At 50.3% G+C, this 25,969-nt stretch overlaps 8 protein-coding genes across 8 annotated transcripts; 5 read left to right on the forward strand and 3 right to left on the reverse strand.

The window, feature by feature from the left end:
- Positions 1–321: 321 nt before the first annotated feature.
- On the forward strand, positions 322–2,729 carry BGN2 (glycoside hydrolase family 55 protein; the record flags this gene model as incomplete). The annotated part of the gene is made up of 3 exons (XM_014104002.1): positions 322–612; positions 669–2,493; positions 2,557–2,729. 3 exons carry the CDS (start codon positions 322–324, stop codon positions 2,727–2,729), a joined length of 2,289 nt encoding a protein of 762 aa, XP_013959477.1.
- Positions 2,730–4,289: 1,560 nt separating this feature from the next.
- TRIVIDRAFT_61965 (uncharacterized protein) lies at positions 4,290–4,985 on the reverse strand (the record flags this gene model as incomplete). The annotated part of the gene is made up of 4 exons (XM_014104003.1): positions 4,290–4,293; positions 4,461–4,756; positions 4,845–4,854; positions 4,976–4,985. Coding segments are annotated over 4 exons (320 nt in total), but the record flags the coding sequence as incomplete, so codon positions are not given.
- A 1,167-nt stretch (positions 4,986–6,152) lies between these two features.
- TRIVIDRAFT_72404 (uncharacterized protein) lies at positions 6,153–9,082 on the forward strand (the record flags this gene model as incomplete). Its single annotated transcript, XM_014104004.1, has 3 exons — positions 6,153–6,456; positions 6,525–7,325; positions 7,543–9,082. The coding sequence occupies 3 exons, from the start codon at positions 6,226–6,228 to the stop codon at positions 9,034–9,036; spliced, it is 2,526 nt and encodes an 841-aa protein (XP_013959479.1).
- Positions 9,083–9,962: 880 nt separating this feature from the next.
- TRIVIDRAFT_61967 (uncharacterized protein) lies at positions 9,963–12,732 on the forward strand (the record flags this gene model as incomplete). The annotated part of the gene is made up of 3 exons (XM_014104005.1): positions 9,963–10,383; positions 10,471–10,701; positions 10,784–12,732. The coding sequence occupies 3 exons, from the start codon at positions 9,963–9,965 to the stop codon at positions 12,730–12,732; spliced, it is 2,601 nt and encodes an 866-aa protein (XP_013959480.1).
- A 1,134-nt stretch (positions 12,733–13,866) lies between these two features.
- Positions 13,867–18,135, reverse strand: TRIVIDRAFT_219049 (uncharacterized protein; the record flags this gene model as incomplete). The annotated part of the gene is made up of 7 exons (XM_014104006.1): positions 13,867–14,294; positions 14,370–14,532; positions 14,796–16,629; positions 16,699–17,271; positions 17,327–17,351; positions 17,407–17,654; positions 17,708–18,135. The coding sequence occupies 7 exons, from the start codon at positions 18,133–18,135 to the stop codon at positions 13,867–13,869; spliced, it is 3,699 nt and encodes a 1,232-aa protein (XP_013959481.1).
- Positions 18,136–18,962: 827 nt separating this feature from the next.
- TRIVIDRAFT_110796 (uncharacterized protein) lies at positions 18,963–20,125 on the forward strand (the record flags this gene model as incomplete). Its single annotated transcript, XM_014104007.1, has 8 exons — positions 18,963–19,131; positions 19,280–19,386; positions 19,449–19,471; positions 19,529–19,562; positions 19,645–19,679; positions 19,736–19,762; positions 19,823–19,892; positions 19,958–20,125. The coding sequence occupies 7 exons, from the start codon at positions 19,338–19,340 to the stop codon at positions 20,020–20,022; spliced, it is 303 nt and encodes a 100-aa protein (XP_013959482.1).
- Positions 20,126–20,149: 24 nt separating this feature from the next.
- Positions 20,150–20,869, reverse strand: TRIVIDRAFT_211891 (uncharacterized protein; the record flags this gene model as incomplete). Its single annotated transcript, XM_014104008.1, has 1 exon — positions 20,150–20,869. One exon carries the CDS (start codon positions 20,464–20,466, stop codon positions 20,182–20,184), a length of 285 nt encoding a protein of 94 aa, XP_013959483.1.
- A 77-nt stretch (positions 20,870–20,946) lies between these two features.
- TRIVIDRAFT_211892 (uncharacterized protein) lies at positions 20,947–21,688 on the forward strand (the record flags this gene model as incomplete). Its single annotated transcript, XM_014104009.1, has 1 exon — positions 20,947–21,688. One exon carries the CDS (start codon positions 21,024–21,026, stop codon positions 21,330–21,332), a length of 309 nt encoding a protein of 102 aa, XP_013959484.1.
- Positions 21,689–25,969: the final 4,281 nt, after the last annotated feature.

Genomic DNA, 25,969 nt, shown 5'->3' on the forward strand with positions numbered 1-25,969 from the left:
TCCACCATGCCCTCCGGAGTAATTCACGCCACATCAAGTACTGCCTCTTTGGACAATGACGCCGACATTTGGGCTAGATCCGGGCCGAATGGTGGTCGAGTCTGATGCGGAGTTGTGGGCTGACCGGCAGACTCCAACGAGACCACGATGGTTGCATAAACAATCGATGAGGGGTGAAGACGAAAGGAACTTGAATTTGGCAGGGGTTATATATTTGTAGGCATTGATTGCAATATAAAGAGGCAGTTGTCCCGCCACTTTGGGTGCTATCTTGACGATCGTCCTTCTTCATCCCGCAACTGTTGATTATCGACCGGCAACATGTTGAAGCTCACGGCGGTTGTTGCGCTCCTGCTGGGCGCGGCGTCTGCTTCGCCAACACCTAGTCCTCCTGCCAGTGATGAGGGCATTACGAAGCGTGCGACTAGTTTCTACTACCCTAACATGGACCATGTCAATGCTCCTCGGGGTTACGCTCCTGACCTTGATGGCAACTTCAACTACCAAGTCTATCAGACAGTCAACCCAGGAGATGGAGGTGCTCTCCAGCGAGCTATTACCAGTGATGGAAGTGGCTCTCGTCACCCACAGTGGTTTGCATCACAGCCACGTGTATGTTTCCCAGATGAAAATACGAGTACGAGTGGTTGCCTAACTTTGATGCCCAGGTTGTTTATATCCCTCCGGGAACATATACCATTTCTCAGACTCTGAGATTCAACACCGATACCGTGTTGATGGGTGACCCCACAAACCCTCCCATCATCAAGGCCGCTGCCGGCTTCTCTGGTGACCAGACTCTTGTCAGCGGTCAAGATCCCACCACCAACGAGAAGGGAGAGCTTTCTTTCGCCGTTGCTCTCAAGAACGTTATTCTTGATACTACTGCCATTCCCGGTGGTAACCAGTTCACTGCCCTGTGGTGGGGTGTTGCTCAAGCTGCTCAGCTGCAGAATGTCAAGATCACAATGGCTTCGTCCCAGAACGGCAACGGCCACACTGGTATCCGAATGGGCCGCGGTTCCACCCTCGGTCTCGCTGATGTTCGCATTGAACGTGGTCAGAACGGTATTTGGATTGACGGCCATCAGCAGGCTGCTTTCCACAATATTTATTTCTATCAAAACACCGTTGGTATGCTCATCAGCGGCGGCAACACCTTCAGCATCTTTTCATCCACATTCGACACCTGCGGCACCGGAATTTCCAACACGGGCGGTGCTCCATGGATTGCCCTGATTGATGCCAAGTCAATTAACTCTGGTGTTACTTTTACCACCACCGGATGGCCCTCGTTCATGATTGAGAACTTGACCAAGGACAATGGCACCCCTGTTGTTGTCGCCCGAGGCTCTACCCTGGTTGGTGCTTCCAGCCATGTTAACACTTACTCTTACGGAAATACTGTCGGTAGAAACCCTACTTACGGCGATGTTACGTCCAGTAACACGAGGCCTAGTGGTCTAGCTCCCGGTGGTCGCTACCCCTATGTTGCTCCCCCCACCTATGGAGATCTGCCCATCTCGAGCTTCCTCAACGTGAAGGACCCTGCGCAGAACGGCGGGAGGACCGTCAAAGGCGATAATACGTTGGATGAATCTGGGACCCTGAATGCCATTCTGGAACTTGCTGCCAGCCAGAACAAGGTTGCCTATTTCCCCTTTGGCAAGTACCGTGTGGATTCTACGCTTTTTATTCCTAAAGGATCACGTATCGTCGGTGAGGCTTGGGCCACAATCACCGGTAATGGCAACTTCTTCAAAAACGAAAATAGCCCACAACCCGTTGTCTCAGTTGGTCGTCCAGGTGATGTGGGAGTTGCTCAGATCCAAGATATGCGTTTTACAGTGTCTGATGCCCTCGCCGGAGCCATAATCGTGCAGTTCAACATGGCTGGCAACAACCCTGGCGATGTTGCTCTTTGGAACTCGTTGGTGACCGTTGGTGGCACCCGAGGTGCTTCGGCCCTGACCAACGCCTGTGGCAACCCCGGAAACGAATGTAAGGGTGCTTTCATCGGTATTCACCTTGCTAAAGGATCATCTGCCTATATTCAGAATGTTTGGAACTGGGTTGCAGATCACATCGCCGAGAGCTTCAGTGGAGGCTCTTCGATCGCCGGAAAAGGTGGTGTGCTCGTTGAATCTAATGGAAATAAAGGAACCTGGTTATATGCCCTTGGAAGTGAGCATTGGTGGTTGTATCAACTCAATTTGCACAATGCCAACAACGTGGTTGTGTCTCTGCTTCAGTCCGAGACCAACTATGAACAGGGCTCCAACACTCAGCAGATTCCCCCTGCTCCTTGGGTTGCAAATGTTGACACCTGGGGAGACCCTAACTTCTCTTGGTGCAACGGTGGCGATAAAATTTGTCGCATGGGTTTCGGAAACTACATCAACGGAGGTTCCAACATCTACACCTATGCCTCTGCTTCATGGGCTTTCTTCAGTGGCCCTGGCTACCAGGGCTGTTCTCAATTCAACTGTCAACGTAAGTCACAAACACAATTAAACTCTAATATATATCTGGCACGTGATTAACAATGAATTATAGAAACCATGCATTGGATTGCTAAGACCCCAAGCAACCTTCAGGCATATGGAATATGCTCCAAGGATTCCGTCAACACACTGCGTCTCGGTGATGGAACATTTATTAATACCCAGAATGGATATACTGGCAGTTGGTCACCAGGAGGCGGTGATGTCGGCCGTTATACCACGTAAATAGGTTCATACCACACATGTATATATCATGACCATTTACATTGATGGAGCACGACTTCTTGAGTCTACACCGTGGGTTCATCGAGGGTAGCTTGTATATAATACAAAATAAAACATCTGATGTCAAATTATATCCATTGCAGCTTCTTTTCCCCCCTGCTTTGCCTTATTAATGCACTCTGTACATATGTACGTTTAACTACGCCGTGAGTAGATGATTATCTGCTAATAATATGAATATACAATTGCAATCAAGAAACGGAGATACTCGCAAGCTACAAGCAATTACATACATGTAGGTAGCATTTGATGTGGTCAGTAATAATAAAAGGCTGCCTACGCTGATTCACTGCTCAAAAGGTCTACCCGTGACCGGCTACCAAAGTGAGGCCAAAGTGAAGCGTGCACGCAGCCCAAACAAATTCTTCAGGCAGCCGTCCGCTTGGAATTTCTTTTTCCTCCATCAAACCCTCAACAGGAACAGCATCAACAACAACGCCATCCGTGAGCTCCTCGAAAGCGGATATCAGTAGCTGCTGAGAGATAAAATACCGTCGTCCTCCTGACAAATGGTATGCCTATTAACCCTCAACCACCTCTTTACCACCCCTTTCCTCACTAATAAGTATTTTATAGGGTACTGCTATAGACAAGCCGTTGGAGCCAGCCAGTTTCCTGGGAAAGGGCGAGGCGGTGTCAACTGGTGGCGTTGGCGGTGGTGATGGGAGCCGCGGCCCTGGACGCGGCGGTCTGCTCCCCTCTCCTCGTGTAGTTGATCTGTGAACTGACACGATCGTAGGCCGAGACAGTCGTGGTGGACATCGGAGAGGCGGCAGTAAGTCTCTCTTCTCCCTTTGTTTCGGCGTCAATCTGTCAGTACTAACTATTAGGATAGGGCCCCGCGGCAAGCGAGGCTGTAAGGCTATCTCACATATTCCATACAAATTATCGACCGCGAAACTGACGGTGATGGAATAGCGAAGAAGAAGAAGAGGGAAGAGGAGAAGAAGGAGAGGGAGAAGGAGAGGGAGGCAGGTGGTGGCCTCAGTAAGTTACATTTCGACTCTAGTAGCTATCTCACGGCTAACCATGCATAGTTCGTGGGGGAGTTTTGAAAATCCCCGGCCTTCGAGGACGAGGCGTGGGTGGGACATTATCTCAGAAGCAGATGAGGGGGCTGTTGGCCCTAGGTCTCGAACCTGAAGAAAATAAAGAGGGAGGGGAACAAGGAAAGGAAAGAGAGGAAGAAGACGAAGACCAAGATGATACTGAAGAAGAAGGCAAAGTCCAAGATGCACCCATTCTCAACATGGAAAAACAACATCTCCAACCAATCTAACACAAGGATCACAATAGACACATAATGTAAAGCAGTGTAAATGTTATAGTTCGTTAACCATGAAGCCATGAACCTCGTTTACATTTATGCTATATATTTTCCCTAACTACACTGGTAATATACATTCTAAACTATAAAATGGGATAAAACCTCTTATTTATAACGCCTGATTTTTCCTTAACCTCAGAAACACTTATAGTAAAAGCAAAAGTTATATCCTGTAAAATCCTCCCCAAGTCTCCATCTAGTTGCGCTTCCCACGGAGGCCGAAAAAAGAAAAAGAAAAAAACCGGCCCCCCAGGGCCATTTTCGACAAAAAAAAAAAAAAAAAAAAAACCCCAAGCCCTTTTTTTTTTCGGCCGCCTGGCGAATAGACGCCCCCGAGGATACACCACGAGCAGGCACGGGGGCCGGCGCCTCTGGTGGCGCCACCACCACCACCTCTCCCTCTTCCTCTTCCTCTTCCTCTTCCTCTTCGTCCTCCTCCTCCCCGGCCTTACCCATCTCCTCGTCGGAGTCCTCCTTCTCCTCGACCTTCTCCTCCTCCTTTTCCTCCTCCTCCTTTTCCTCCTCCTCCTTTTCCTCCTCCTCCTTTTCCTCCTCCTCCTTTTCCTCCTCCTTCTTCTCCTTCTGGGCCGGAGCCCCAGCCGAAGGAACGCGTAGTTGATGGAAATTTGACAATATACGACTACAGAGAAATCACTACGAACGGTTCAGTGTATTGATGACCAAGGTGACCCAGTTCGATCAAGATCAGCTAGATTGATCAGACCTACCTAGCTAAAGCTATGCTTATCCACTTTGCGCCTTTCACATATTGCTTATGTTGGGTTGCTACGTGGATCCGTGACACCACTCATTGGTCAAACCCTCTTCTCTGTTTGCTCTTATTTACAACTATCTTTACCCTTCTTCATAGCTTCACAAACAACAGAAAGTTTACCTCTCAGCATCGCCAGTTTTCTCGACTTAATCAGGCACGCCAATTGTGAGGAAGAAGGGGAAATGAAAGAAGGAAAAGTGAAAGAATAAGACGAAGAAATAGAACTCTATAGAGGTTTCTTTTCGCCTTCCTTTCTCATCGTAAACGTCTTTATTGGTTCGATGATTTCGTCCAGAAATTGTCGATAGTCTTTTTATTTTTATTTTTATTTTTTCTCGTCGTTGATTTCCAGTCTTGGTGAAATGTCAAGTTTAACCAGAAACGACTTTATACAGCAAACCGTAATATAAATTTAGTATACAAACAATCTGAAAAGGGTAGTGATGGTAGAAAGAAGTAGCGAGAGTAGCAGAATGTAGCAGAAAGTACCTAACTAGCTGATGAAGGCAAACCCTAGTTGCTGTGGTGAACAAAATTTTTACGCCTGCTATATTTAATTATTTTCTTCTTCAATTGTTGTTGTTAAGTTTCTTTCCTTTTCATCCTCTCCCTCAGCATCGCCACCCTTCAACATCGTTCACAACTCGACCAACAACAACGATGCCGGTACGCAACCCGTGCCCCAATCCTGGACTTCCACCGTTGAAGTTGGAGTTTGGGGATATCCCGCTCGCCAGTACCCATGAGCATTACCATTTCGGACAAGACGTGGTGAGAGCCTACTGGCGACAAGCCACAAACATGAGTTCGACGGATCAACGTCAGTATATCGAGATGGTCAACAAGAGTACGTGAAAGCGATCATGGCAGACACTCAAAGAACCAGGCACTTTGAAAGCAATCACCGAAACGCCAGGTACCCAACTCGTGTACTGCCCGGTGATTTATTACGCTTCCTGTGAAATACAAATTTAATAGGTAGCTATTATATCATGAGCATAATTTATTTCCAGTCCTGAACTATCGGCCTTGATTTATGTCGATTCAGTTTGTGGCATCTGGCTACATATCTACAGGGTAGGCATCTTATCTATTTTTGAGCTCTTTGTAGCTGGAGCTTGGCACGGCGTTCGGTGAAACGCACGGGCCGCATAAATTTCTTGCGCGCCCCACTATCCAACCTTGCAAATATCAACGTCCAACTTTTTTCGTGGAATTTTTTTTCCTGGCTCTTCCCAAGCTCAAACTTCACAAAGTCAGAAACTTGTTACCAAGAATGCCTGCAGGCTGACGGGCCGGCAATTGCTCTCATATTAACTGGCCATATTTCAAACATGGAGACGACCAGAATTTTTGTAAAGGGCCTTCCGCCTACTATTACAGAGGCGGAATTTCGGAAGCACTTTTCGGCCAAGAACCGCGAGATCACCGATCTCAAGCTCATCCCTCAGCGGCGCATTGGCTATGTCGGCTACAAAACACCCGAGGATGCCTCAGGGGCCGTCAAGTACTTTAACAAGTCATACATTCGCATGTCTAAGATATCGGTCGAGCCAGCCAAGCCTGTAGGTACAACCCATGATCCCGCCTGTGGCCTATGCACAACATGGAGTTTGTTCTGATGGAATGATAGATCTCAGACCCAGCCCTGAACAAGAACCAGCGATTAGTCCATTCCGATCAACAGGTGGCAAGCCACCAACCCCTCAAGCAGGATGAGGAGGGTGGCTCTAAGAAGCGCAAGCGAGAGGACCTGGACGAGTCTGACCCAAAGCTGCGAGAGTTTCTCCGCGTGATGAAGACGGGCAAGGAGGGTGTCATTGCTGATGAAACAAACCCTGACGCCGACATGACAGGACTTGCCACCAGTGGAGAGCCCCTTGTTGTGGAGGGCGAGAGTGATGATGAATATGAACAAATCCCGAAGAGAAAAGAGAAGTTGCGCAAGACAGAGTCATCTGAGGCGAGTCGAAGTCTGGTGATAAACCAGAAATTACCAAGGGAGACGCCGGATCAGGGCGCTCAGCCTGCGGCGGAAGAGGTTGTCGCCGACGATGTGAAACCTCAAGAGGCCGAGAAGCTTCCTCAAGAGGAAGCTGGGGCGACGGATGACGACTGGCTAAGATCACGCACAAGTAGATTGCTGGATCTTGTTGATCCTGACGACCTTCCGCGGCCCACAGAAACAGCAGTTGAGGCTGAAACTGTCGTGCAAGATGGCGGGGATAACGATGATACCCCGCCTTCTCCTCGTGATGTTGTCGATGAAGATACCCCGGAAGAAGCAGATGACAAGGGAGCAGAGAACACTGGTGCAGATGATGCGGTTGCCACCATCACACGGACGTCTCGGCTTTTTGTTCGAAATCTCCCTTATACCACCACAGAAGAGGATCTCCACCATGAGTTTGGAAAATTTGGCACTCTACAGGAGGTAAGTTGACGATGATTTGATTTCTTTTTGTTTCTATGAGAAAAAAAAAACACAGGCAACATGATGAACCCCAAGATAGGGACATCTTATGCTACGGCATGTGATGTGAACCTGGGCGATTATTTTAGTAGATGCTTCGACCTTCTGATATCCTGTTCATATTCAAAACACATCTTTGCGATCTATGTTTCGTTGATCCGGTGGCTAACTTAGTCAGGTACATCTACCGACCAATGCTTCAGGAGTTCGCAAGGGATTTGCGATGGTGTTGTTTGAAGATTCATCTAATGCCGTGAGTGCATTCCAAGCTCTTGATGGGGTAACTTTCCAGGGGCGCATTCTGCACATCATTCCTGCCGAAGCCAAGAAGAGTGTGGACGAGTTTGGAATGTCAAAGTTACCCCTGAAGAAACAAAACATGATACGAAAAAAAGCTGAGGCGGCAACGAGCGTTTTCAACTGGAATTCAATGTACATGAGCCAGGACGCCGTTAACGCTTCCGTTGCTGCACGCCTAGGCGTCGCAAAATCAGAAGTTCTCGATCCCACATCTGCCGATGCGGGTGTCAAGCAAGCCATTGCAGAAACAACCGTCATTCAAGAAACCAAGGCTTTTTTTGCTTCCAATGGCGTAGATTTGGATGCCTTCAAATCACACAAACGAGGTGGCACATCTATTCTTGTGAAGAACTTTCCCTACGGCACTTCAATGGAAGAACTCCGGAAAATGTTTGAGGAGTGTGGCCCAGTTCTCAGAGTTCTGATGCCACCCACCGGCACCATTGCCATCATCCAATTCGCCCAGCTGAATCACGCAAAGGCCGCATTTGGAAAGATGGCGTACCGTCGAGTCAAAGACAGCGTCCTTTTCTTGGAAAAGGCTCCAGTCGATCTCTTTAAAAAGGACGCGGTGCAGGATCAGGCTAGCCCGGTTGGGGATCAGCGCACTGGGGTCCAAAAATTAAGTGTCGACGAATTGCTGTCAAGCGGCGATAAGGTAGAGGAGCCAGCGGAAACCGCATCACTCTTTGTCCGCAATTTAAACTTTGCCACAACGACCGGCAAGTTGGCTGAGGCCTTTGAGCCTCTTGACGGTTTCGTTTCGGCTCGTGTCAAAACAAAAATAGACCCCAAAAAGCCAGGGCAGACACTCAGTATGGGCTTTGGCTTCGTAGAGTTCCGGTCTAAAAGCCAAGCCCAGGCGGCGCTCAAGACCATGGATGGCTACGTCTTGGATGGCCATGCGCTGGGTGTCAAAGCCTCGCACAGGGGCCACGACGCTGCCGAAGAGAGACGGCGCGAGGATGCGGCTAAGAAGGCTGCAGCCCAAAGAACCAAGATCGTCATCAAGAACTTGCCGTTCCAAGCCACCAAGAAAGACATTCGCACTCTGTTTGGGACCTATGGGCAGCTTAGATCAGTCCGCGTTCCAAAGAAGGCAGACTATACCGCAAGAGGTTTTGCATTTGCTGACTTTGTGACCCCTCGGGAGGCAGAGAATGCACTAAACGCATTGAAAGATACCCACCTGCTCGGCCGGCGACTGGTATTAGACTTTGCTGCCGCCGAGGCTGTCGATGCTGAGGAAGAGATCGAGAAGATGCAGCGAAAGGTAGGGGGCCAGGCCAATAAAATGGCCCTTCAGCAGCTTACTGGAGGAGGGAGGAAAAAGGTTACTATTGGCAATGACGAGGATGAGCTTGAGGCTTAAGGTAAAAAGGCAGAGCAAAACTATATCCACGGGCTGTGTTGCACTGACAAGGCTGAGCTGTGCCCCCTAGCCCGCGCTCTATTGAACATACATAGGAACATCTAATGATCCCTTGGCAAGGGGAGGGGTGTCCAATGTCGAACTTCTACAACGGCCCTCCCCCATGGACACGGCGTGGGGTCCCATCAGCTGGCCTGGATCTTCAGCGAAGAATTCTTGTTTCGCGATGCCCAAGGGCTGCCGCGGCGCCGTGTCTGATGTTAATCTCGTCCTACATGCCTGGAGAAGCGCGCCCGAGATGACCTGGTGCGCATGTGTCTGGGGAGAGGGTGGGTGAGACCATGGCGTCCTGGCCCCGCCTTCAGACTCCCTTGCATGCCCAACGCCCCTCGTAACAGACCTCACGCTGCCATGTGCTGGTGGGTGACCTAGTTGTGCTCCATTGGCTGCTGGAAATAGTCTTCTGAACGTAGAGTTGCCGCCTGGTCGAGTTCCACCCCCGCTGCGCCAGCTTCCCTGTCCATCTTAGATGCTTTGCAGATGGACGAAATCTTGATAGCTTAGAGCATGTATCTTGGGTTGGAGGGGCCAAAGACAAGTTGCTAACCACCCCCGTCCTCCCCTTTGTCAATACAATCCGTTGGCCCTGCCCAGATCCTCCCGAGTCTCGAGTTTATATGTTATCGGGCTCTCCTTAGGAAGACATGTCCGTTCCAATGGCAGTTCTTTACCTCGTACAAAGCGTACATTATCCCACCATTCCACGCCCCGAATTCCTTTCCACATTTCTTGCCCATCAGGCTCTGCTCTTTCTTCACCAACGTGGGCTGTGGCAGAAGCTCTTCTTTTTGGGCTTGGAGCTGGGTTTTTGAACATCTCTTGTCGGGCATTCCTTTCCTCCCATTCAGGCCTCTTTTCTATCTATCATGGCTTCCATCTACCAGCCAAGGCCGGTCCTCCCCTCACAGGGAATTTCACATGCACCAGAGTACGTCGACGCAAGACGGACCGTTCATGGCGGCAGACAGCCTCTTCGTGAGGCTGCTGGCAATGCCCAAGCACATAGCTTCAACAGCAACATCCCGTGTTACCAGGCGCCGACGTCTTCGCTGCCACCAACCATTCCTCCACATATAGTACCGTCACAGTCTATCGAGGCTTTTTATTCCAGACTCCAGACACCTCGTCATCAGCCCCGGCAAGTTCGCAAGAGCCGACAGGATATCAACCCGCTCTACTACTGGCCAGCCTTTAAACACTACCGCAATCGACAGGCTCACAAGGACACTCAGAAGGATAAAGGCGGCGTCTGGCGCCGACCTGAGCTCGAAGATGCCTTTGTCGACTGTGAGTTGCATTTTACTTTGCTTTCAATTCCACTGTTCTACTTTTTTTTTTTTTGTACCAGGAAGCTGATAAGAAAATGCTGCTTAGCCGTGCTTCTCATGCCTCACATGGGCCGGCGGAAGTTTTCCATGGGGGGAAAGCTGCACGGCCGAAACATGCTCATCAGCGAGTACATCTTTGTTATCTGCGTAGCGCTCCTTGGTAGCAAAGAAATCTTCCGCATTGACAACAGCAATGACAGCATTGAGCAAATGGGACGCAAACAAGTGTCCAGCCACATGCAAGTGGTCAAGAAATTTTTTGAAGATCTACGGTGCTGTTAGTGGACACTCTCCTCCACCCCCTTGCTGCTTGTAGTCGATGGGTCATTAACTTGTTGGGTTTTTATCTCATCTTCTAGTTCACTTTCTTTTTCCTTCCGAAGAGAAGAAGGAGCCCGGATCAACCAACTCTGACGATTATTACGATGAAGAAGAGCAAGAGTCGTTCAAGTCCAACCCCATTTTGACGGCGTTGGCTGAGGGCCGAGTGCCCGAAGTGAGACCCAACTACGACTACTTTACGCAGTTGCTATCGCTGCAGGGATCCATTTCAGTGCGGCCCAAAACGTGCGAGATCTATGTGTCTTCGGCGGAAATCAAAATCCGGGACGACGTTGCCTACGACGCAAACAACACCCCCCTGGACCAAGCGTCGTTTCCTCACTTGAACAAGTACACCAACTGCGATGACTTCCCCGATGCCCTAGGCAAGGACGTCTTGCTGCACGAATACACTCGAGCCCTGGATCGGGCGACTTCAGCATGTTTGAAGACGGTAGTTCGGCGATGGCAAAAGGATGCGCCGGCCATGTACGAGACGCTCGATCTGCCAACTCGGGACCAAGACTGCCTCCTGCTAGAAATTTGCTCGACGCTGGAGCTGCACGAACACGCCAAGTTCCCCTCAGGATCAGAGCTCACCGGTTTTGTTGAGGTGGCAATCACGCAGCCGGAGCTGCAGCAGCATCACTGGAAGTGCGTCACCCGATTGACTCGACCAGATGAGCTGTACAGCGACGACTCCAAGCGCGGCGTTTACACCAATGAGAGCGGCATCCACCATCGGGGATGCAGCGACTCCAAAATGAACGACTGCAACTGCCACATGCGGCCCCGACAGGACATCCACGTGCCCTTCCCTGCAGTGGAGTGGGCCAGCATCTTGAGCACAGCCGTGCAATATCCTGACATCGAGCACCAACGCAAGAAGGAGAAGCGCCACGAATCGAAGAAGCAGCACGAGCTAGGGAGGGCCGGCAGTAAGCGCAAGAGATCTGAGGACGAGGGCGATGCGGCCTCGTGGAGCCGCCGCGAGCCAACGGGCAGCGACCTGATCTGCAAAGTTGCCATGTACCAAGAGCTATGGTCCCGCGCTCCCGACTCTTCGCAGTGGAAGAGGCAAGCCATCATCTTCTGGCGCTTCAACACCACGAATCAATGGTACAAGTACAACCCAGTCTTCAAGCCCTCGGGGACTTCTTGGAGATGGCTCACCATCAACGACCCCATGTCGCGATATCACCAACAAAAGGCTCTAGTCTATCCCTCGGCCAGCGTGTCAAGAGACGCCGTCATGTCACCGACACCCAGTGTGAGCCAGCAGCTCGCAGGCATCATGAACGAAAATCTGAGCTCGGCGTGGAACAGCGGTACCGCCGTTGCGCAAGTTGCGCAAGTACCACCAGTACAAACAAACATGAACGTGTTTGACTTTCCGACAGGACTGGCCACACCACCACCAACGGCGACTATCCATGGCCCTTATGCGGGTGGGAGCTTTGATCCCAGCATGGCCTCGATGCCGGATGTGAACAGCTACCTGCCAACAGTGAGCACGACAGCGGGCGGGGCGGCGAATGAGCGCTCGCACTCACTGTCGTTGGCTCACAACGCTTCTTACTTTGAGGGACAGGCTGGCTTCGCCGACATGAAGCCCATGACTACGGCCGGCGTTAACCAGTATCTTGTTGCAACTACAGCAGCCTCATTGGACCTGTCCACTCAACTGGCGTACGACGAGACGGCCGGCATCACAGCTTGGGACATACCGACTTTGGATACCTGGCCCGTCCCTGCCACATCGACTCCCACAGGCAACGAATGGGTGGCTGCGCCCTCGACGCAGCCAAGAGCGGATCCCAGTGACCATGCTGGGCTGTGGAATCCAAGCCAATGGCATATGGCAGGTGTCGCAACCACACCAGCATCCGCGGTTGGGGCTGAGCACGACGACAGCCCTAGGTCGATGAAGAGGCGGCGGACAGAGCCTACAATGAGCACACATGTACCTATTCCTAATGACTGGTAGCTGGCTTGTGAAAATCAGGCTACAGGGCTAAAAAAGGACATGTTTTAGATCTGGATGGCACTTTGAGTCATGGATTGGAACTATTTTACACTTGGGAAAGGATACACGGCCGGGAAACAGGAAAAGGAAAAAAATTCACTACAAAATACCAGGAGGGACGGGATCGGAATGGGGTGATTGGATGATTAACGGCTGAAGGATGCTGGAGAATACGGCGTTTATACTGCCCGTGTGGGCTTTGTGAGACTTGGATGGGCGTTGGGTCTTGGTTGGGCAAATTTAGAAACAAGCACGAGTAATAATCAACACCTTGTTGCAAACATGCATCGCAGTTTCAAACCAGTGATTGGGCCGTGAGAAGCACCTTTGTTACATGACAAACGACTTGCATCTGTGGCTGAACTTTTTTGTCTCTTTATCACCGACGAAAGTGGTGGATGGCCAAGGTGGAACTTTGGTTGAAGCACATGGCCGTTTGCGGAAGACGTACGTAACATGTCTCACTCTAAGCTGGATTTGTTCCGGAGCGAAAGAAGGCGTGAGAAGAGAAGAGAAAAAAAGAAACGGTCTCACGGCCCAGGCGCTTGGACCACGTAGACGGATCCAAAAAGCCTAATCCCAGAGAACGGGCGGAGGAGTCCCAAGGGAGGATGAGTCTACAGTCTCTTCTTCTTTCCGTGGGTTGGGGTCTCAGGAACAGTGCACCCCATTTACCAATATTCCAAGGGAGTGGACGCGTATATTGATTTCAGGGAACCGCGTAAAGTGGTTTGCGAACGCGATTTGCGGGTTCGCCTTGGACATATAAAGGATATCGAATGTCCGCCCTTCTGCTCCCTTTGAGAGGACGATGTGGAATGAGGAGGAAGGGGAGGTATTATTGGCTGCGGTATTGGATTGAAGAGTGAAGCTATTGCTGAAGGGAATTTGAATGGTTTGGCTTGCGTTTGATGCGCTGAGTATTGCACTTGGCACTAGATGAAGATGATTCTATCAGAAATTTGGTTCTTTCTAGTAACTAAGCAGATGGATCTAGGTACGAAGAGTCAAATAATCCCAAATATTCGGAGTCGATTCGACATTGTACAAAATAGATATCAGCCTTAGCTCCTGTCTCTTGCGTGGATCTACCCATTAATTGATTTCTGAAATCAACCACCTCTTTTTCAACGATCCAGTTCGTCTTTCTTCCATTTCTTCCATAGGTTCCGGGCTTGCTGACCTGATGGGCTCCGCCAGGATCTGGGGGCTTACTTCGCGCATCCAAGGATGCTCAAGGCATTCCTTCACAGTAAACCGCCTCTCCATATCCACAACCAGCATGTCATCAATTAGATCCAGCGCCGGGTCTCCAATTGAATCCCAATACGGTGACGGGTAGTCAAACCTGCCCTGCCTAATCTGTTGAGTGAGTGTATACGGGAATTCTTTACTGTACAGATCATCCGAAAACGGCGGGAAGCCGCACAGACAGATGTACAAGACGACTCCGCAGGACCAAATGTCCACCGGGAATCCGTATTTTCGCTCTTCATTGCTCGTCAATATTTCAGGGGCCACATCTAGAGAAATTAGCCACCAGTATTCGTTGGCTGATTGAGGAAGAAGTGGGAGGCAGGAGACGAAGAGAGTCTTACAGCTTGGTGTTCCGCAAAGAGTCGTTACCCACTCCCATTTCTCGGTACTAGGGCTAATCTTTTTAGCTAGTCCAAAGTCTGAGATCTTGATGACGAGATTTTCTTCATCTGCTAATAGAATATTCTCGGGCTTGATATCGCGGTGTATCCATCCTTGGCTATGCTGTAGACATTATTAGAAAATCTCCAAAAGCAGTAACCCTTTCATTCGCTAGGTAGTCGTGAAAAGGGTGATTTGTCATCCCGTATTCCAACTTGGTTTTGCCTCTGTATCCCAAATTTAACCGAAACCAGTGGAAGTAGCGGTAATAACAGATGCTAGAAGAACAAGATGGATGAAAGGCACTAGAGTTTCCTCTGTATCTCGCTACGATACTGGATTGAAGACTCTGGGGTGTTGGATAGCTGCTTTTGAAGAAAACTTACCAAAAAGTCCAGTCCTGAAAACAGCTGCAAGAATACCTTTCGAGCATCGTCTTCTGACAAGCGCGTATTTGTAACGATGTAGTTGAAAAGCTCCCCATGAGGCGCAAGTTCCATGACCAAGTAGGTTTTCTCGAAGGAATGCTCCGTAAAAAGATCGACAAACCGCAAGATATTTGGGTGCGGCTCTTTGTGAAACGATTTCATCAACTTCGCCTCTCGGTATAGCCCGTCTGACTTCGACTTTTCGTTTACCTGGGGTGTGAATACATGAACCTTGACTGCGTATCTCACGCCTGTTACTCTGTTTGAGCATAGGTACACTTCAGCGAAATGGCCTTTGCCGAGCTTTTCGAGTAAGTCATAGCGCTTGTGAAATCCGATGTTATAACCGACTTCTTCCATGCCATCCAGGAAATCTGCACTCGAGTCGGCTCTCGCCTGCTGAGGCACAGCCCCTTCTGCTTTTGTATCAGCAGCAGCAGCAGCAGCGTTTTCTGCCTCCTGGATGTCAGAGAGGCCATCCATGAGCCTCGAACTTTGTCTCTCCAGCGGCTTATCGGCAACGGCGTCGTAGTTGGCCGTGAGCTTCCTGACGAGTTGGTGGAGGCCCTTGCGAGAGGCTATGATGGAAGCGCGGCGCCCAGCAGGTCCCTTGGGTAGAATTGCTCCTTGATCGGAGAGGAAATTAGCAATTGCTTCTTGGCCACTCCGAGTTGCAATGCTCAAGGCTGAGTCTCCCCAAACCGTTTCAGTTCTAAAGTCAGCGCCCGCCTCGACCAAGATCTTGACAACCTCGAGATTGCCGCTGGAAACCGCCGACATGAGGGCAGTCCAGTCGCTTGCCGCCTTCGAATTAACGTCTGCGCCTTTGTCAATCAGAATTTTCGCAAGAGTTTCGTTTCCGACTCTGGCAGCTCTCTGTAATGCGGTCTCATCCATGTGGTCCTGAGCGTCTACCTCCGCACCTAGTTCGAGGAGCATTTGTACATTTTGTACATGACCGAAACCCACTGAGCGAATGAGAGCAGTCTCGCCATCGCTCCCTCTGGCATTGATTTTATGGCCTCTTGATACCAGGTATTGCAGAACCTCTGGGAGACTAAAGGCAGAGATCAGCACAAGCGCTGGTACGTGTTTGGGAAACTCTTGGCTCCAATTTGTGTATTGGTGCTTGCTAGTCTTCAGACACCATGCTTGATTGATGGCCTCTACTGCAATAGCTTCAGAGGCAAATTTCTCAATCCTGGGCCCAATGTCTGCACAGTCCAGCTGGGCAAGATCTGAGCCCCAATACTTGGCGGCATAATCGAGGAATGGATATTGTTTCAGGCGAATAGACATGGTCTCATCCGTTATACAGTAACCACTGGAAAAGTTTGACAACGTCAGGTACGTCAGGCTGATGTTTGTGAGGCTCAGTTTTGCCTCCAAGAGCCGCGTGTGGTGGCAGCTCTCAAAGTATTGTTGGGCGGTATGATGGACTAGACGAACCCTTTGCGATTCACTATCCACAATAATGAGACCACTGCAAACGCTCGACAAAATGTCTCCATCTGGGAGGTCATCTTCGTCAAGGAACTCTCCATCTGACAACTCTCGCGTAGCATACAGATGTTGTAAGTCTTGGACTGTAAGACTTCTTTTAGCGCAAACGACCCAGTACAGGATCAACTCGGCCAATTCAGCAGAGTCTGAATCCTGGCTGTAGATCCTCTCAAGTGCTTCTGAATATGTGGCATCCAGGGTGCTGGGCAGAGTTTTCAGCGCAACCCGGACCTCTTTGCGGCTAAATTTTCGAGACAAGGACTCAACATGTAGTTTTGCCAATAAGAACCTATCCAAATATTCCGTAATTAACACACATATCCACCCCATTATCTGTTATTTATTATGTATAACTTACATTCCCTGTGATTCCTGGATAATTGCCCCGATAATGTCGTCTTTTAAACTCGGGTCTTTCGCCACATGTTTTGAGAGTCTGGGCTGGTCTTGTAGGCAAGCGGTCAGAAAAGTCGTAATGTCTGTTTGCTGGGCAGATATCTCTATTCTAGATGCTGTGCTGAAATAGACGTTAAATACGCTCGAAGATCTCGATGTACATAGGATCTTGACTGCTGAACCCAGAGAAGAGACTGCTGAGATGAATTGAAGAGCGTCTTCTTCCGATTCAGAGCATTCGTCCAAGGCGTCGACAATGACATGAAATGTTTCAAATGTTGAAACCAATTTCTCCAGTATTTCGGTAATTTGTGCCAATGTCGGACGAGTGTTGTATTTCTGATGTTGACTGTACAATGTTGCTACTTCTGACGGCAGGACATCACTTGAAGAATTCTGAAGAACCTGCTGAAGTATGCTAGATAGGAGGGAAACATGTGTTTGGATACTGCGCTGATTATAATCGCAGTAGATATATGAACAAAAAGTGTTTGCCTGGGGTGATTCTTCTTCGAGATGATTGATAGCGAGGGATCTTGAGGAAACGTAAGCTGATGCAAATTTTCGGGAGAATATATGAATCCACATACACGAGACTTGTCTTTCCAGCTCCCGCTAAAGCACAGAGTTAGTATCGCATACAAGGTTCCCAATAACTCATGGAACTGACGTATTCCGGGGCACCAGAGAATTCCAGTCTTTCTTTTCAACCAATCACGAAAGGTGGCATGCTCCAATAGCCAGATGCCGGTCCCAGGCTGGACACTCTCCAGAACACTCACGTGTCGGGAGCGAAATGATAGCGGACTGATCCATTGAATGATCTTCTGTGTGTCGGCATTTCGAGATTTTGCTTCTGAGCTTTCCACCTTGTCGCCGATTTTATCAAGCTTGAGATTTGCTAGCCTCGCCAAGTCTCTGATACTGAATTAGAACAGGTGATGCCAATCCAATAGATGTGACGCCCTTACACAATGTTGTTCTGCAAAACAAGACTGAAATGACTTTTCGATCTTTCCAAACATGTAAGCAACTCTGCGACTTTCTTCTTATCAAATGGCCAGGTAAAAGGCTTCATCAGTCGTCTGAGTTTATCCTGAGGCGCCAGCTCGGCAACAATTTCTTCTAAAACTTTTCTGAAGAGGTGTAACGGCCCGTCTGCGCCGCCGAGCAAACTAATGGACTGAGGCATCAGCAAATTTTCACTATCAGGCATGTCATCCAAGTCCTCCAGACGATCCTGCAGCATTTCAAGCAAACAAGTTGTGCTCCTAAGCTCGTCCCGGAGCCGAGATCGATCGGCTGACCCATGTTTGACGTCTTTGAGATACTGCGTTGCCGTGGCTGCGAGCTGCAGCACAGCTACGACACTCGTTGAGATATGAAGAGGCCCGCTCATGTTACACATAAAAAGGATTCCAAGCTCAATCTTTCAATAGTAATAATGAAATCGTTGAAGTCAATTCATAAAGATGTACTCCATGCGCCTGCTCTGCTGCCTGGAGAGTAAAAGATGCTGCGTACAGCCTTGTCCAAATGCGGGGCTGCACTCAATGAGACGATCAACATTGATTGTCAGGTGCTATAATTGGAAATATTATATGCATAAATCTGGCGACAGTTTATGAAGGAAACCAGGCTGAACTGCAAGGATGGTAGTAGCGTATGAAGGAATTGCATCTCTTTTCGTACTATAAATCTCCTCCTACTACAGAGTAGATCTACCAACATCTATAAGAGATACCTGCCCCTGCTAAATCTACCTACCACTTCTAGAATTATCAGCTTGTAGGCACTGTACCTAGCTAAATCTACCAAATTTACCATCTGATGTCTACAAATACCTGCCAATTGATGCTTTACGTCTCTAGAACATTCTCAAGTGCATAGTAGAGGCTTCCAAGTTGTCTTGTCCAACGCACCAGTGAATTGCAGATTCCCAACAACCCAGAAATCAATGAGTCCAAGTTGCTAGTTCCGGCAATACTCGGCTCTAGAAAATAGAGACAATAGCTGCCATCTGCCCACTAACCAATATGCCTCTGTGATCGGGCAATATCTCGTGTTCTACATCTTACGATTCAGCCCTGCAAGCTCGTGGATTTAGCAGCCTGCAAGCGCTGTCATTCAGCCCCGCCACAGAAAAAAAGGCCCATACTAGAGGCGGTACCTCCCTACTAATTAACAGCACCTTGGCAGACGCGGCATGCATGGCTCGTGCGTCCCGGTGCTTAGCCTGGGATTGATTCCGGTCCTTGTCAACTCCAAAGCTCGACTTTAAGGAGACGCGAAACCGCAGCAACTTTGCGCACACGACCATCTTCGATCCGGCACGCAATTCTCCAGGCGCGACGATCATCTTCGAACCGAGCTTCACACAACGACAGTCCTCGAGGTAGGTGCTATCACATCCGCAGTGTCCGTCTGTGTGCGAGTGGCGATGACAGGAGGAAGGGGGAAGGGCAGAGAGCAGAGAGACAGTCTGCAGCTGCCATGGAACTGGAACATTGTTGCTAATGCCTTTTTCTTCTCGCCATGCGCAGCGGAATCGCGTCGACTCTACCATCAGACAACCAAACACCCACCCATCAATCAGAAAACATGGCGGACAAGCCGGCAGAGATCGCAGCGGCGAGGGAGAAGCTTGAGGGTAAGTCGCGATTCCACATCGCCCAGTACAAGGAGAAGCTTGGCTAACGGTTAGCATCGCAGCGCAGATCAAATCCGCAGACATGGTGAGGCTCACTTAACAAAGAGGCCTGTACAACGACCCAGCTAACGAATACGAAAAGACGGATGATATGCAGCAGGAGTGCATAGAAGTTGGTACGTTGGATTCGACAACCGCTGCCATTGGCGGGGAAAGAGCCGACAAGTGAGAAGGGGGAGGCTAATAATGAGACTCTAGCTCAGGAGGCCATGGCCAAGTTCACCATTGAAAAGGTATTTTGCCAGACGCTGAGTTGCTGTCGAGAACAAGTGCTGACAAGACATGACAGGACATTGCACAGCACATCAAGCGAACAGTCAGCCAAACCTGCCCCTATGCGAAACGAGAACGCTACTAACCACATACGACAATACAGTTTGACGAGCGAAAGGGCCCAACCTGGCACTGCATTGTTGGCCGCAACTTTGGCAGCTTCGTAACTCATGGTGCGTGCTTTGATACCCCCTGTTTCAAGGTCCAGCAGCAGGCTAACATGCTTGGGTGTCTACAGAGACTAAGCACTTCATATACTTTTATCTCGGCCACTGCGCCATCCTGCTCTTCAAGACGCAGTAAATCCTGGGGCGAGGAATTCACGGGATAGAGTATGTATGACACTTGCGAGAGTTGCGAACCATGGCTATTCTTATTTGAGGGGAGGCGTCATCAACATGGGGGAGTGTTTCACTTTTTGCAGCTTCTTCTTCAGAATTTGAATTCTTATTGTGTGTATTATCAAAAATAGAGATGAAGTTTTGTTCTCGTCGACAAGTGGCTTCTGGCTGTGCCCCTTTTGTCATGTGATTTCAAATCTTCTTTTGTTCCTCCACCATCATTAACTTTGTAGCATCTCAAGGATCTGCATAAATGGACATAGTCATCTATCATTTCATACAGACGGCACAAGGGAAGAAAAGAGGGGGCAAGAAAAAAATGACCCAAGCTTATTCGGCGGCCACCCGACGAAACATTCTTTAGCAAGGCCCCCCTCCAAATGCATGTCTCAAAAAGCACTTGCATGAAACTCGCATCTTCATCTCAGACAGCCACTTGCAAGCCTCCTTTTCCTGTGCCGTGGTACATACAAAAAACCCTCCCGTACCCTGGAGGTAGAATCTACAGTAGTACTTGGATGTGTCAGAGGCCCCCTCACTCTGCCCCTCATCGTTGCTGCATTGGAAGGAATTCATTTTTTCCGTTGCCGTTGGTTTTCTTTTTCTTTACTTTTTTCTTCATGCAGCCCGAAAGGATTGACGAATCGTGTTTCGTTGCAGATTTTTGCAGTGCATGCTGTGCTACCTGAATGGTGCAGCACGCATATCAGGATTGCAGCTGGATTGGTTTCCGCATACGGTAGGTACATGTCAGTAGTACCGCCAGAAACCCCAAAGCAGATGGAATACAAACAAATCCAGAAAACCCGAGCAAAAAGGCGCAACTTGTTGAAATCTCTCCGAACATCCCCGGGCCCTTGATAGTAGTCGGTTCGCTTCTTAGCACAAGTAGCTCGCCTAGAGCAGCGGAAGGGGACGCTATTTTGCAGCCAGAACCGCTCTGTTAGTTCCCTGCCCGCCGAAATGTCACTGGCAAACTGGCAATTAACGGGAAAAAGCAAAGCTCGCCCAGCCAGCCCAATTTCCACCGCAACGCGCACCGAGCGGCCAAAGCTAGATGCAGCTAGCCCCCAAGCTTCCATTTTTTTCTCGTTCGTGGCATGGCCAGTATTCAGCGCCAACCAGCCGACAGAAAGCTTGCGGCCTATCACGCGCGCTCATCGCAAGAGAAGAGCAAACCCATCATTTACCCCCTTTGGCCCCTTTAGCCCAATGATCAAGTGTTTTAGCCATGGCGAGACAAAGATTTCCGGCAGGCCAATTCCCGTTTGACATCCAAAGAGACCAGCCGAGCCGCGATTGGTCCGTTAAACGACGGCCTTGTTCATGTCTTTGTGCTTCTTTTTTGCTTTTTTGCCTTGTCGCCCACCCCGCATTTTTTTCCGCCACGTTAGTCCTCAAACTATTTGGCTTAGCTGCCTATCGCGAGAGTCTGTGGCTTGCGTAGCCAAGGGAACAGGAAAAGATGGTGGCTGTAAGTTGCGAGGGACAACCCAAAAACTGCTCAGAACCATATCGGGGGCATTGCGGGATCGGAACCGGGGCAAAACGAATGCAGAGCTCAGTCGGGCCATATGCACAGTAAGCTGCCAACAACGGCGTTTTTGCTCTCTTGTCTTGTTCCTTGGCCGCTGGGCTATTCTCCGTGTGTCCAAGGGTCGTGGCCGGGAGCATGGGGGCGTCGTCATTTATCAATGGGTCGAGTCAGCCCGGTTAGATGTCGCGGTGCAGAGTCGAAAGCAGCAAAACGGCACACCGATATATGTGCGAGGACGGAGCCCCGATCCCACTCAGGCGCAACTGGGACATGCAATGCTCGGAAGCTTTTCATCTCCTCCCTCGGCCGAATCTTCCTGGCCTGCCATGTCCTCTGCTGTGACGACCGCTCGCTCGTACCTTGGCATGTAGACTTACTTGTACTATGTGGCGGCAGAAACGGTGATTAAAGACCTAGGCTAGCCGTGGATCGTTCTACACACCCCCCCCCTCTGTTCTGGATGATCTGACCCCGGGTCATGCAATCAGCCTTGGACCCCTCAGAGAGCAGAAAGGCACATCCATGTGGCTTCGCTCTAGCTGCTTGTATATTGGTCGCACGCAGAGGGAAACGGTGGCATGGCTGGATCAACTGTGCCGGGCCATTGAGATGCTTCTTCGGAAAGAAAAGGGAGGGGTGGAAAGGCCCGAGGAAGCAAGAGACACACAGGAGGCTTCAATCGGTTCAATCTACATAGCAAGCGTCTCGGGAGTGCCTGTCCTGTCAAGCAGGATGCACTTGACGAGATTCACACGGAGTACTTGTACTTGTGGGCGTCGCAACTCGGGCAAAGACGAGACAAGACAAGAATGCAGCTCATACAGGTCCCCCATTGCGGGGCCCTCACCCAACCAGAGGCCAAAAATGGCTCCATTGCCATGACAGCCAGCGTTCGACTCACTCACCGAACAGCACCAGCAGGACCCTTGTTCAACCAACGGTCCATCATAGTTTCTGTATCTTCCAAACGGCGGAAATGTCGGGCTTGCGTGGCTCCCGCTACGAAACAGGCAGCAGAGCCAGTTTGCGTGCGTGTTGTGCTTGTTTTTTTCTTCTCTGCCGGCTCCTTTGGTTTCTCATCAGTTGCCAAATGACACAATCAGGTCCACAAAATGCCGCCGGACCCTCCCCAAAAATGAACCCCAAGCCAAACAAGAGCTACCCCGGCGGGAGAAAAGAAACCGTTGGAAGAGGATGGGTAAGGCGAGCTAGCCCTGATTACAGATCATCTGATGGACGGGACCACGGAGCGAGTCGCGGAGTAGTCACGGAGCAAGGTAGTCACGGAGTAGCTGGTACTACCTTGGTACCGCATCGTGACGGTGTCGTGAGCGAAATACGCGTGGGGAGCGACAGAAACACCTGGCGGATAATGCCGAGATCGCTTGATCACCCATCACCATGGGGAACCAATAGAATGCCCGACGGCCAGATGACCAAGTACTGCCGGGTCGGGTATGCGCACATGTCTGTTGGTTGTGATGGTTTTTGTTCTTACGCTACGCTTTTTAGTTTCCTAGCTTTACCATGCTGTTGGGTAGTAGATGTCATAATCGGCAACTTGGTATATTATAGCGCGAGAAGAGACTGAAAGAGAATGGACAAGAGAAGAGAGAAGAGATGAAAAAAAAAGTGATGAAAATAAAGAGCCATTTAAAAATTTTTGTACACGTATAGACGGGTAAATCCATGCATCTAGACTCCGGCAAAACTGATAAACGACCGGGCCCTGCGGTTGACCGTACGAGTACATACGACCTACATATCTTAGACTGCATATTCAGAGGTGAGGGTAGCTGCAGGCGACAGCGTCATGGCCGCCTGGCAGAGAAATTTCCAATACATTTCCGCACTAAGCATGCATTAGGAAGTGGAATCGGTATAAATACGTGGAGCGAGGGAGCCCGAAGTGTGTGTGCTTGTCTGCGTGTACCAAAGAGAAAGCAAAAAAAAAAAAAAACGAGAGAGGCCAGAAATTGAAAGCAGCAGAAGAACAAGGGAGGGCCGTCCATTTGAAAAAGGAAGCCCGTCACAGCCAATGTCGTCACTGCGTGAAAAAAAAAAGCAAGGCAAATAAAGGACCAGGGAAAAATTCCCCTCTTGACTTGTGCGACATCCGGGTGTCTCAAATCGGAAACAGGAAAAAACCTGGGAGCCTTGGTTCTGGCGATTTGCAGACGCAAGTCACCGGTCCCTTCCTCATCTACCCTCGATGGATCATCACGGGGGGCAGAGAGAGATGCGTGTGCTCGTGCCGTATTACAGGCATCACGACCATCTAGACGGACAAGAGTAACATCGCGCCATGCACCGACCACCAGAGATGCTGCACCGGGACCTGAGCAAGGCGTCCGCGAGAAGCCATGGATCGGTGGGAGAATCTACAGCGGTTTGTCTGCGACACCCCAGACGAGAGCACAAGCTGGCTGGGCGTGTGGATTTGCTCAGGCAATCCAAGAAAAAAGGTACAAGCACCACACATACATGCAGTTCAAGGTAAACAGGTAGTACTACCCAGGTGCATACACCAACCGAGACGAGATAAAAAAAGATACATCCAGCCTTTGCGGGTGAAGCGTCTCGTATCCGGCCAAATCTGACTTTTTCTCTGTACCTCGAGGAACGAAGCAAGTCCGGCCATCGGGCGCAACGCACCCAGTCGTCCAGAAGGTACCGGGTCGTCGTACCTGCCTTGCTGCTGCACGCTTGCGAGTGTGGCGCACCACGCCATGCCCGATTTGCATGACTTGCAGCGGGCCTGTCCGCCATGCCCATCAGGCTGGAAGTATATACGAGTACGGTACCTACTACCTTATGTACCTGGGTGCTGTGCTCAATTCTTGGAAGACCTGGTGTTTGATCCTTCTCTTAGTCCGGGCCATCTTAGATATTACTTTGCTTCACAGCCAAAAAGGCGGGGAGGGGGATTCTACAGCCTTACCACAGTCACACACTTCGGAATCCGTAACTGTCAAATCGCCTTTACACTTACTTACTCGTACACGCACACACACACGCGCAAACACGCCCCCCCAAGCGGGCAAACCGCAGGGCCTCCAAAGGCGCTGTCAGCGGCAAGCAACGCCAAATGTGGAAGCTGGCGATTGGGCCCCGCGACGGGACAAACAGCGGCAACGTGCCAGCAATTCATCGCTCATGCGGCCTGCTATTCTCGCACGTACATGGAAACCCCCGAATGATTGGCGAACTTCAGCCTTGGATTCCGCTGCAGCAGCCGCTTTTTTGGGGGGGGGCCGACGGCGTCGACTGTGCTTGGCAGAAGAGAACTTTATGACCTTTTTTGTATCCTTCTGCTGTCGTGGTTCCAGAACGGCTGTGGCCATCCAACTCCCCGATAACTTAAAAAGGGCCAGTGCGCTGCGGCTTACAGCCCGCCCTGAGCCTTGCTTTTAATGTTTGGCAAGCTCGTATTCCCTCGAGAGCCGTCTTACAGGCCTACGGTACATGTGCACCTAGTCCATACTGTACCTCAACTTCAATCCCATGTCTTGGCTGGGGTCGTCTCCCAGCGGGCGCGCGTCTGTTTGCGAATCTCATCACTGGGGTCTAACCGCCGGCAAGCCTTGCCTGGTCGTTGGTCCCAGATCGCCTACCCAGGCCAGCCTCCCAAAAAAAATACAAAGAGCCTGCTTTGGGGGCTTTATTCTTTGGCCGCACGACTGTGCATCTCCGGTGGCTCTGGTCAGATGATTCATCTCTTTTTGCCTGCAAGATGCTCAACGCAAGAGCTGCCTTATTGGATTGGCCGTGAGCAAGACGCCAAGTGGTGGGGGGCTTCGCTAGGGATTATGTAGCCGCGGGAGATCAATCTGGAACAGCTGCGTACCTCACGGCAGTGTCGAACCAGGTGTCTCGGGCAAGGGAGATGCTCGTCACTCGCAGAAACGTGCTAACGTTGGTACATGGCCAACCATGGTAGAGGCATCTCCCTTGCATCGTCACAGGCCTAATGTGCGAGTACCTTAGCTGTAAGGCCTTGGTTGCTATGGTAGGTTAGCACCACGGCGGATCAGACCTGCGACGAGATGGTTCGTGCAAGGCGAGGCGTATCGACGTGGTAACGAGGAGCACAGTACATGAGTTTGCGAGCTCCCAGATCCAAGTCTCGTCCAGGCCTGGAGGGGGGTGCCAGTACGAGTACGTGTTGGAGTGGGATCATTATACGTGTCTGCGGCACTGCCGGCCGTCAGCCAGCCAGCGGTGGCGAGCGACGACTGCACCAAACACAGGCATTGCTGCTACTTGTGTAGCATTGCGTTCCAGACATGGCAAAGCCGTTGCGCCGGATTGCAACCCAGCCGCTTTACCCAGGCCAAGACGTTTGGTGCAGTGAGACGACAAGAGGCGTCTG

The sequence above is a fragment of the Trichoderma virens genome (assembly GCF_000170995.1).
Source record: "Trichoderma virens Gv29-8 chromosome Unknown TRIVIscaffold_3, whole genome shotgun sequence".
NCBI classification, from domain to species: Eukaryota; Fungi; Ascomycota; class Sordariomycetes; order Hypocreales; family Hypocreaceae; genus Trichoderma; species Trichoderma virens.